Source organism: Epinephelus lanceolatus, chromosome 23 (assembly GCF_041903045.1).
Source record: "Epinephelus lanceolatus isolate andai-2023 chromosome 23, ASM4190304v1, whole genome shotgun sequence".
Taxonomy (NCBI): Eukaryota; Metazoa; Chordata; class Actinopteri; order Perciformes; family Serranidae; genus Epinephelus; species Epinephelus lanceolatus.
In genome coordinates this window covers 20,059,408-20,071,549 of record NC_135756.1, presented here as the reverse complement: position 1 = coordinate 20,071,549, position 12,142 = coordinate 20,059,408, and the positions used below count along the sequence as shown (strand labels likewise).

At 42.5% G+C, this 12,142-nt stretch overlaps 1 protein-coding gene across 3 annotated transcripts in view; it reads right to left on the bottom strand.

Annotated features, from left to right (window-relative positions):
- znf800b (zinc finger protein 800b) overlaps positions 1-11,388 on the bottom strand; it is a 40,498-nt gene extending 29,110 nt beyond the window's left edge. The window contains exon 1 of one of the 3 annotated variants that reach the window (XM_078165096.1): positions 11,004-11,388. Coding sequence is in view for 1 of the 3 variants with exons in the window: in XM_078165094.1 (XP_078021220.1) it covers positions 9,303-9,306 (4 nt within the window). In the remaining 2 variants the exon portion in view is untranslated. Of the gene's footprint in view, positions 1-9,302; positions 9,586-11,003 lie in introns of those variants that run through there. The other 2 variants (XM_078165095.1, XM_078165094.1) reach the window with 2 other exon arrangements.
- Between the last annotated feature and the right edge of the window lie 754 nt (positions 11,389-12,142).

Genomic DNA, 12,142 nt, shown 5'->3' with positions numbered 1-12,142 from the left:
CCATTAACTATAATGGGAAATTAGGACTTTGACCGGAAAGTCTTTCTACTCTACCGACTACTGAAGTCAGAAAACATCCTCATTTAAAGGCTCTATTTCTTTATCTAACACAAAATAAAGTTGATTTTAGCTTGTACAATATTCAAAGGCAATGATGCCTTTAAAATTCAAGTGGACTCATCCCTCTGTTTCCACTTTTCTCTCAAAGCAAAACTCTCCCTGGGTAAATCTGCATGAAGTTTGCATGTTCTCCTTGTGTGGGCGGGATTTCCCCTCCGCTATCTAACAACATCGAGCTCTGGTGAAAACTCCACAATAAACTCAGCTGTGAGTGCGAGCTCGAGTAAAATTGATTCTTTTATGTGATAGTCTATTAGCTCATTGGCCTTGGATGACCTGTCGAGGGTGTTTCTCAGTGTTTCACCTAATACTGTGCTCAAAATATATATGAATTAGGAATTTCAGGCAAAAAGATATTTGAACATGAAAACTGCAAATTAAACCCTCTGGAACATCTCGGTATAACTGAGCTTTAAAAGAGATCAGTGGGCCTCATGCAAGAACATGTTCGTGTTCCTGAACCTCTCTTACTTTTTCCTATGAGGTGTGTGTTCCCAGCTAGATTCCCCAAACTCTCTTAACTGCATAAACCTGGTGTAAATTGCCAGTTTAAGCCTAATGAACATCACCCGTTGGTGTACGTGTGAGTCTGTGAAATTTTATCATTTATCATAATCAAAAATGCTCCCAAAGAGTGAATAGAAGAACTTTCACACTGCGGAGCTCAAAGTCCTGCTGTCAGAAATCAGCACATGAATACATAACAAGTTCAGCAGTTACTCTTCAGTAGTCACATTAGAGGACCAATTTGTTGTTTAAAGTACTTTGTGTATTGTGATATTATTAAACAAAATATTAATACTTCAGCTGCCAACAACGTGTCATCTGAGCAGCGCTGTACAGGTCATGTGACAATCACAGAGATACTAGACAGGAGAAGATTATAGCCTACAGTTGGTAATTTATACTGTCAAATGCAACAGAGGATACTGGACAGCGACCTGTAAAAAGTACCTGAGGCAGCTGTTGCAGTTGATTTTCCTGTCAACTAGTGCAATGTATAAGTTGCTCTGCCAAACCAATATATATATATGTATATTATAAAATGATCTACAAATAAAAGCTAAAAACATTACCATTAAGTTTTTTCCATATATTAAATTATTTCGGTTTCATATTTAAACTCTTGATTCATTCAGATTACAAATAAAGACACTATAATCCTTAAAGAAGTATTTCACTGCTGGAACAATGTTCAATTCATAAAACCGGGCTGTCTATGCAGTAGAGAGATGCAAATACTTTTGACATTGGTGCAACATGACCACAGAAAACAGAGAAAAAGGAAGCTGAAAAACCCACAACTACAAGAATGCACTGCCAATGGACCAAAAATTGCTCCCGCTAGTGGGTGACCATTCTCGGAACCCATCGGCTATATTTGGCATCTGACTTCTGGCAGACGGCGATACAGCCTCTGGGGGCAGACCCCCGATTTTTTGGCATTCCAGTTTGATTTGGGCGGAGGAGGCGAATTTCCGTTTCCAACTTCCGTTTATATTTAAGTAAATATGCTGAACCATTGTGATGGATTCAGAGTTTGCAGTGATGCCAATTATGTTCCGCCTTGTTAGTTCACCACACGGACCGTTTAACCTGGCAACAACTGCAAACGGCTCAAACGTGATTGGTCAATATCACGCGGACTACAAACAGCCTACAACCGGAAACCAGGGCTCTTCCGCTCTTCTTCCAGAGGCAAGATCTCCGGGGTTTGCCTACAGACTCTACATTCACTGAATGTAGAGTCTGTATATAGAGACTAGTGGGTGACATAATGCACACTTGGTATGCTTGTCCATTTATACACAGAAAACAATATGGCTGCTGTCTGGTCACAAATTATCTCATATTACAGTAAAAGAGTAAACTAAAGTATGTTTCTGAAAACATTTTAGTCAAAAAATGGGCAACGCAGCAACAGAATCTTGGTTCATATTTGATCATCACTGCTTAGTTTTACTGTTTGATCCCAGTCTTTTCAGCCTCCATTTTTACAATACAGGAAACAGCATGGCTCCCACTTCCTGTTCACAAATTCTCATGTCACAGTCAAAGTGTTTCTAAGGACATTTTGGGCGAGAAATAGGAATACAGTAACAGAATCTTGGTTTCCATTTGACCGGCAAAGTTCTACACTTTGATCCGAATTAGAGATGTTTCTATACTGTCCATGGTGGCAGGCATACACAGTTGCCGAAGTACAATCTTTCGTTCGAGCAACAGCACTACAGCCAGTGAAAATCTGCCGAATGGCACATTTTGCGTCATCCAGATTTGAGCTGAGAGATGAGAAGGAAGGTGAGCATGGAAATTTTGCCACTGTAAGATGGCGGGAAGTTCACGAGTTTTTTTTACACATACTACCTCTAATGTTCTGATACAAAGCTGGTTGAAAATCAGCAAAGTGAGCAAAGTAGTCCTCTAAGTCAAATGGGTGTTTATTCCAGTGTGAAAAAAGGCATACCAACTGCACTTGACTGCACCACTTTTAAATTTCATTCATACCTGATAGAAAGTTCAGAGTATGAGGAAATTGGTGAATGCCACAGATTCTCTGAAAGGGCTTGTATGAGTCACTGAGGGACACATTTTTTGTACCAGTGGTTCTTGCATGAGCCCTAATGACTCTGTATGGGCAGAATGAGAAAAGTCTGTCACAATCATAACCAAAAAAGTTACTTTACTGCCTTCATTTACATCTACAGTGCTATTTTATAACTAGGTTTGTCTTGGAGTCTCATTTATGTTTGCCATGGCACCAAAAAGGTTGCGAATCCCAACCCAAGACAGCAGACTAATTATTTTGTTGAGAAGTGTTTTGTAAAAACCTGACAAGCAGCAGCCTGCTGACGCTGACTGGCCAAGGCTTAAAAACCCCACTGTGGACAACTGTCTGAGAAGATACACAACACTTTCTCAACTCACCTCCAAAGAGGCTACATGTACTACAAAAGATTTAAAACAAACACGTCTGGCCACACAAATGCGCCAATAATACACTCACACACTAACACGAGGGACTCTCCCGTTTCCGTGGCAACAGACTGACGTGGCTGTGAAGTACTGACTCCTGTTCTGACTCAGGTAATGAGATCGAAGGTGTCCTGGGTTCAAACTGGGGATTTGAGGATGCTCTGCATTCATGGTCAACCCCCAAATCTCCACTCCACTCACTGCTTACTACTGGATGTGTTTCATGTTGACAGATAAGAAAATTCAAGCTTTATTCTGCGCAAATTTAAAGTTTTTCTATATAAACTGAATCCACAAGCACGCCAAAGTCTTCTGAAAACAGCTGAACAATCATATTCTGCTCCAAGCTTAAAGCTTACTCGTTGGGTGTTAAATATTTGGAAAGCAGTGATTACTGAAGTCCTGATCTTTCATTATAAGAACCAACACATCCATTTGACAGCTCAAGAAAAAAATGATATTGTTCTGGAAGTCCAATGATGTGCTGTGGGAATGCGAGAAAGAAAAGTATGCCCTGTTCTACACAAGCTGAAAGACCAATTTTAAAAGATCAATGAAAAGAGAAAAAAAAAAACAGATTTGAAAATGGCCTTTCCTTCCTTTCTCCAACTGATGATGGTCAGGGTAACATGGGGACAATGGCTAATACTGCAGAAAAAGATGAATAACATGAGCCTCTGTTGGAAATGAATGAGATGTGACAAAGGAAAAAAAATCTTAGACTGACAATCCTATTTTTATATGCTAACCCTTCTCTGTAAAAATGCGACATCCTTTGCTAAGTACACAAATGCAACTGGTGATATCATCTCCAAAGTGTTACATATTTTATAAGCAAATATGTTTAAGTTTCATCTCCAGTGATAATCCATAGTGAATTTTGTTTATACCAGCCAGAAATCAATTTGTCAAAGCGCTTCCATTTTGGGAGCGTCTCTCATTTTAGGAGACAAATCCCTGTTTGCCCTCTCAGAGGCAACAAATGAGGTAAATCCATGTCAGAAGAGCAGAACTTTCTCCTCTATGCAGCCTCAGCCTCTTTGTCGCCCACCCCATAAAGAAACATTACCCTGTCATGTTCCATCATGTAAGAGTGGGCATGTACATACTGTATGCATACATGTATGTGGGCATTTAAACGGTAATGCAGTTCCAGAGCCAAGAGATGCACGCAATCATCCCAGCCTTCTCATAGTTATTTCCGATGGCTGTGTGGAGGCGGTCTGACAGGACTTCCTCCTAATGGAGGGACACCACACTCACTGACATGATGCTGACTGCTGGCATACACACACCAGTGATGCCACCTGACCATGAGAAAGGGTGGGAGCAATGCTATGGCCTACTGAGAGAATTTCCCTGTGCTTACAGACAGATCTGCCTTCTCTCTGGGCATTTTATTACTGGATGGCAGAGTTCATCTTCTGTGGCTCTGATCTGTTACCACCTTACTTCTGGTTCTTCTAATGCTGACAATCTAGGAAATTAAGCTGATTGTCCTGTTGTGCTAATAGACTACATAAAAGAGATGGATGCAGGGCCCTGGTCCTGGACATTTTCTCAAAAAGTTTATGGTCTCAATCACTAGCTTCAAGTCTTCTTTAATACAGCATGATGTTTATTTTGTACATTATTTTCCCATTTAGAGAACAGAGGTGTGGCAACACATATCCATGGCACATTTAAATAGCCATGAACTAGTTTTGGGGTGTTACTTAAGACCCGATCAGATGGTCTTTTTAATTGTTGCTAGGTAACCACCAAATCACCTGTCCTTAGCTTAACTTTTGCTCTCAAGAACTCACAGATCTGTAGCCTACCTTGAAACTGCATAAAAATGGAATGGCGAAGGGCACCCCTGTGGGTACAGTTTGACATTTTTTCGTCAATCGTCCGGCATAATTATGGTTGGTAAAACATTAGAAAGTAGTTGAGGCTACAAGTTGTTTACCTATGTCTTACAGCTTGCCTCAAAGGGCAACGATGAAGGTGAGCTAGCATTAGCTTAATATTCTACACTACTTGTTGTCATCACCACCACATAAAATTCATCTGATTGGAGGCTGGGATGGCTTTTCCGCTCTGAATTAAAGTTCTTTCAGCTCAAGCAGTCCAGGTTGTCCTGCAAAAAAGCGAGGCGCGTAGAGGAGAGAAACACGAGGCAGCAGCAATGTAAAAGCAGCAAGCAAAATGTTTCACTCTCATTGAAAGCCATTATAAAGCTGCCCCAGGCTGCTAACACATGCTCTGTCTGATCAGGGCCCAACACTTAAAAAACACTTAGCTATAAAGTTTACATTGTAAACGTAGTCAGGGCGTGCATAGTGTCCTCGGGTATCAGTGAGATCTTCCCTTTGCTCCTCATCAGCCTCACCCACTCATCAAAATATAGTCACTTCTAGCTCAAAAAAATAAGATGGCAATGGCCAAAAGGCCAAACTCATGGCTTCAAAATGACAGTCCACGAACAAATGGGTAATGTCACAGTGACAACATCCACTTCTTTTATATAGTCTATGATTGTACTGTCACTTTCTCATCGTCAGCATATCAAGTTATACTTGACAAAAATGACAATATGCATATACTGTGTATAAAACTGATGGTACAGAAGATAACGCTATGACCTCTCTGTGCTCGACGAAACAAAAGCCAGAGGAGCTGTGCCCGAATCAAATATTTTAAAACTTGCATCATGTTTACCAGAGGTATCACTGTCCCAGTTCTCCCACAAGATGTTCTCCTCACCCATGTGAGTTTGACAGGACTGAGGTCTGGCCTCCTGGGATTCATCACAGTGTGAATGGCACACAAGTCAAACAGCACTTGAAAATGCTGAATATGCTTAACTTTGCTGACGTATCTGACAACTGTTAAAATAAATTGAGCAGAAATAAAATGACTTCAGGAAAGTTGTCAGCAGCGGAAAACACTGACATTCAAATATGACTGTCTAATCTTACGGCCGCTGACTGTAATGGTTTATGTGACAACATCATGTGCCCGTCAACAGACATGTGATCTCAAACACACACCAGTTGTGCATAACTTTTCCAGTGTGGGAATATCACACCACTGTGTTAGGAAAACTCCCAAACATGAATCACTGTTGACAAATCATCCTCTGCACATTATTCGCAAATGGGGAAACACCTGAGGGATGTGCACAGGACACGCACACACAAATATGCAGAGTTGTGTGCACACATGCACCAAAATTATACAATTACTATCTGGTCTCCCAAACAGCGAGTTTCAGTATCTAAACAAATGTCATCGCTTCACAAAGTTTACCAGACTGAAACAGTTTAAGGTCTGCAATAAGCTCCACTGTTTTTTCTGTGATAACTTTCATCACCCAATCAAGTCAGTACACAATTGGTAGCAGGAGGGCGGGCACCCAACAGACACTTGGCTAAATTTGCTATTGAATCTCCAAAAGCAGATATGAAAGGAAACTTCTGCACGGCACAATGTGAAGCCTCGATTCAAAGCAGGCAGACAGCACTTGGGAGCGACGTAAAGGCATGCAGCAGCAGAGAGTGGAAAAGGAACACTGACACGGATTTCCAATAAATATAGATACAGGAGATGCATAATGGACATTTTGGCGACAGGTGTGAATGAGCAAAATATGATCTTTGAAATCAAGCCTCTTAAAATCACATGGAAAAGTATAATTAAGCACTGTATACGGTGGTGCCAACATGGTATGGCAAAGCAAGAAAAGCGGAATTTGCTGTGGTATCCAACCCTGTAGTGATAACAGACTGTAATAATAACAAACTACTGAATCTATTTTCTCCAAGTAGCCAGAATATGTTCCCTCACGATGGGCAGAAGTAGGCCTCACCTCCACCTCCACCACTGACACAGCAAGACTACTGTTAAGTTTGGACTGGTGTGCTTTCTAACTGGTGTGTGGGCCCTCAAAATATGTGACCGCAGCTTCCTGACATCCAGGTAACGAGACTGACTAATAACCTTATTAAATAACTACTGTAGCTCACTAACTTTTTGTCTGTCTGACACTGATTTTCTGGTCGCCTGACTGGATGGCCACCCTAATGTCTCTCCCTGTCTGCTGGTTACATGACCAGCAGGTTAATGGGTTTGTTGACTGACTTACACGTTGGTTTGATAAGATGACTCAGTGACTGAACACAGCAATACACCATTAAGCTGACTGAATCATACAATGAAATCATTAAACTCTTACAGTCAGCAGCCACTCTGGTGAAAACCGATGATTCCTGGGGAAGCCGGGCAGTCTTGGCTGCTGTTCTAATAAGGAAAGACTAATCTCAGGTTGCTATAACCCCAAGTCTCATGAGATGATGGGAGGGCAGCAGAGGCTGTTAAAAGACTTGCAAATGGGATGAATGCAAACAATACTGTATATACGGAACAACTCCTATAATGTATTTGAAATATGCAGGGCAATGCCTTCAACTTCAGGCCAATCTGTCTTTCCATTTTATTTTAGTTCCTTATAACCCACTTTGTTATCTACACTCATGTCCTAGTTACCCATTCATATTCCTCCTCAAGGTTAGACTGGCCATCGCTATTGTGTCAGAAATACTTGTAATGTGTTGAGAGCATTTAGAGGGGGTGATATGATGGGCTTAGTCTGAACTGATTAATTAACTTTACAACACATGTGCAGCAAAAGAACCGTCTCTACAATCTGAAATAACACTGAGCCAGGCTATACGTCAATATGCAATGCAAAGTAAGTTTCCAGCCAAACAATCATGTCCTCACATAATGGTAAGTTGCACAAATGAACCTTGAATTGAACCTTAAATCTTAAAAGACAAAAATAGTCCATAGAAGCAACGCTGCCTGACTCAGGGCATCTGGGGTGAATCTCTACCTTAAAGGAGCAGTGTGTAGGATTCAGTGGCATCTAGCTATGAGGACTGCAGCCTGCGGCCAGCTGAAACTTCTCCCATGTGCAAAGCAAAAACTCTCGATTGGGACTCCTTCAGTGTTCAGGTTTTTAGCGGAGGTGTTGTCCTCTCCAAAACAAACAGACCAGGTGATTAAAACCAGCACAAACACTGAAAAGCGGAGCGGCTGCTAACTACAGTGGCCGATGCAAAATCATAAATGGCCCTATGTCCTCGGTTACAGCAGAAATATGGCAATGCAAGAGGACGGACTCAATGGACAAGGGCCCTATGTAGATATAAACGACTCATTCTAAGATAACAAAAACATGATGATTCTTATTTTGAGGTGATTAAACACTAAAGAAACACACTTATAATATTATATTCAATTTCTGCCAGTATATCCCCCTAAAGGTAGCAATCTCTATTCCTTGATTTGGTTTTAACCACACCTGTAACAATACTTGATAGACTACCTGACTGCATCTGCAGCTATTTCAATAAAACACAGGAAGTAGACAGTCATCTAAATTGCAAATAAAGTACATGCAAACATATAGCTTGACAGCATAAAACATCTTTAGGCAAGGGCAGACTTGATGTCTAAGTAAAAAAATTGCACAAAATAAATTATATATCCACATAGTTATATATTTGCTTTAACAGCATAACTTATTGCTAATTAAAACATTTTAGTCATATTATCTGAAAGAGTGTTTTCATATTTTAATGCTTACTACAGGCTACTTGACATCATATGATCAAAAGAAGTGTCATGGTATTAGCATGTTACCAATAAGCAGTTATGTTTGATACATCATAAATTATATCTTTCCCCAGGAACATAATCCAATAGTGATTTTCATGCTGACAGAATCTGCACTCTGGAGTTAGAGAATTTCGGGACTTTCTGCCTCGTGAATAACTTCTCTGAGCACCGGTGGATGAAACCATGCGCAGTGCCCAAAAGCGCAACAGCAACAAATAAAACGTTCCTGGATATAAACGCCCTGCTCATCTCCATACCAGAAACGCGTGGCGCGCTGTGGATGTTAACGAAACACGACACGAGTGTGTATCCAGTGTCCAAATCCATAGTCCAGCCTTATTCTCTGCGCTGTTAATAAAGGTTTTACGGTCATATCATCACGATCCAGTGGAGAGACATTTATCCACACGCGAGCGATTCCACAATAGGCACATGCACCGAGCACCATGAGGGAAGGACCGGACGGATATACTCCTCTCCGGCTGGCCTGTCGAAGCCCTGAAGCAGGTTATAACCAGTGTGTGTACGAATCCACTTACGCATCCCAGGCAGGGCGAAGGAAACCTAACCATCCCGAATAAACCGCGCGATCTTCCGTGTTGATACAGAATCCCAAGTCGGTGCACTACTGGAGAGTGGAAGCGCACGGCGATTGTTGCCGCCCGGGTCCGTGTCTATTGGTTCCCTTTCAGCTGGGGCAGCGTCAGCACACACACACACAGTCTCCATTTGCAACTCCATCGCCCCCCATGGGCGTGCGAGGCCGCGGGCTGTGACGCAAATGGCACTGGGTGATTTGCAAATGACATATCTTCCTAATTCAGTGTCGTCGCCGCAGGGACCGGTCCAATTCACGAGATATCACACACAAAATACCCATCCGATGGTGGGTGACGAGTAAATAAAGGCGGATAAGCAGTTCGCTCTACGGGGATGCGGTTGCATAACTCAGGAAACTTAATAAAAATGTGCACGGAGAGCGATGTGCAGTCTCCACGGCTGATGTTCTGTCGTTGTTTCGGTTTGATCGTGATGGCCTGTAACATAACAGTCAGCACACGATCAGTCATCGACTTTTGGTCACAGGAGGAACCAAGCAGAGCGTATACACAGGGAACCGAGTGGCCTCGCTATGGTGGATGTGTGGTGGCCAGTGCTAGGACGCATGCACGTAGCTGACGGGGAAAGACAGGACAGCCGGAGTGGGACTTAGGACCGCATTCACAGGCCATAAAGGGCCCGCATGAATACTATTGTGCTCTTTTATCCAAGAGTCCCCAACTATTTACAAAAGGTTGGCCAACACACACAAAAAATATCGCGGCGAAATGGTGGCGGCGGTTACAGCAGCTGCCACTGTGCTCTGCGCAAAGCAGCAGCACAATCATTGCGCAGCGCCGGACTTCCCCAGTTTTGTGCAAACTATGTGATTCGTCCAAAAGACTTTTTATTTTTATCGCATTCAGCCTGTCCTCGTCTGGCAAGCAGCGAACCAGAGCGCAGGGCAGTCGCCGTTCTCATGGCACGATTTGCATCGCCCCCATTATCCCCGAAAATCTCTTTTTACACGGTTATATTGTCAGCCCCAAAACCACTATTTTGAGCCACAATAGGACAGCTTGACTTGATCAAAGGGAAAGCCAAGTCCAAAATGCACCTTTCACGCCGTAAAAGAGAGGCCCCTCATAACGATTGCAGCATGGCAGGGGAGTGCGGCGTAAAAACGAGCTAAACCGAATAAAATACACACAAAGACAAGGTGCAGTGCTCTCACAAATACGTCCATCGCCACCCTGGTAGTAACACTAAACCATCCATGATCATTTCAATTAGCCTAAAGCCAGCAAGGATGGCATTATTATGAATGTAAAACGCTGCGTTTTGCGGCTCCGTGCCACCTTTTCCAAGAAGCAGCTTGGCGCACAGGACCGGTGACCCTTCCATCTTTGCGCGTCCTTCTACCGAGCGAAATCGTGAACTATCTCCCGTTTTGACCATCTACTATTGAATAAAACACATTGCAGTAGGTGATTTCGTCTTTGAGGATGTAAACGCTACGTATAAGGGCTGCTACAAGTCTCTGAAACTATTCCTCTCCCCACCGCGGCCAGGCAGAAACAAGAGGGCGATGACGCCATTTTCTGCAAAAACAACCATGCTCGGGAAGCCAGAGCGAAGGAGGTTTAACCCGCACCGCAGCACTCTACTCCCGCTGAAACGAACCAGAAACCACTCCTTACCTTGTTTTTTATGGATGGGTGGTGGTATAGTGTGTTTGAAGAGGTAAAACTACGCGGTCGTGGCGACTTCGAGTCCGGAGATTGTTTATTTCGCCTCCCAGCGTCCCCGGTTCACTCTGAACAAGTTCGTCTGCGAGCCGCTGTCTTTGTGCACCCAGAGGAGCCTCTCAGCATTAAACCAGTCTCTGCGCAAAGGTGCACCCTCTACGTCCAATTTCAGCTGGAAATGTCAGCACTTTAGGGCGACACTGCGAAAAAAGGGAAGGATTTGACCTTTATCAATTAAGAAAAGTTGTATAATTTTCCAGCTCTTAACCAAAGGCCACGGTTGCGGCGCTGATTTATCCCCCAAAACGCGCAACCTTTTGAGGACACAGCTCTCCACAAGCGTCCATGACGCAAACGCAGAGTAAAACGGGTGGATACACCCTCCCAAAACTTAATAAGCCACATCATATAAAACACTTTACATCACCAATAAAATCAAATACTTAGGTCTACTCATTCAGCAATCAGAGGGGACAACTAAAAGTGATATTCATAAATGTGTGGCCAGAAGTAAACTGCATTTACTCATTAAAAATACAGCAATTTTAAAATGTTAATATTCCAGGGCGTATTAGCTGTCTCCTAAAAGATATTTCACAAGTAGAGACACATTTTACAATGCACCTACATGTGGCAAAACTTTCTCAGAGGAGCCACATCTGAAATTAAGAAACAGAAATATGATATAAAACCTGCACTGTGCACACGGGCATGTGCGAATAACCTAGTGTTAATGAACTATCCCTCATTTTATATCCCCCCTCTACAAAACTAAAGCAGCTGAATTCATCACAGTGCGGATTCCAGTGGTTTCAGTCTCATTTCCATATCCCATGAGCGTTCATGCAGAGTTGAGAAGGCCAATACAAACACCACTGAGTCAATCAATAGTTGACAAAACACACACAGTTTGGCCTTATGTGAATACCGTTAATTATTATTGACTATTTGTTTTAAGGTATATGTTAACAAGCTTCACACTGTGTTCACAAAACTCACTGCAAACAAATATAGGAGCATTTAAAGCCATATTTAATATGTGTATTATTGTTTAGGACGGCAGTGATAAGTCAGTGGAGTCTTACGCGTTG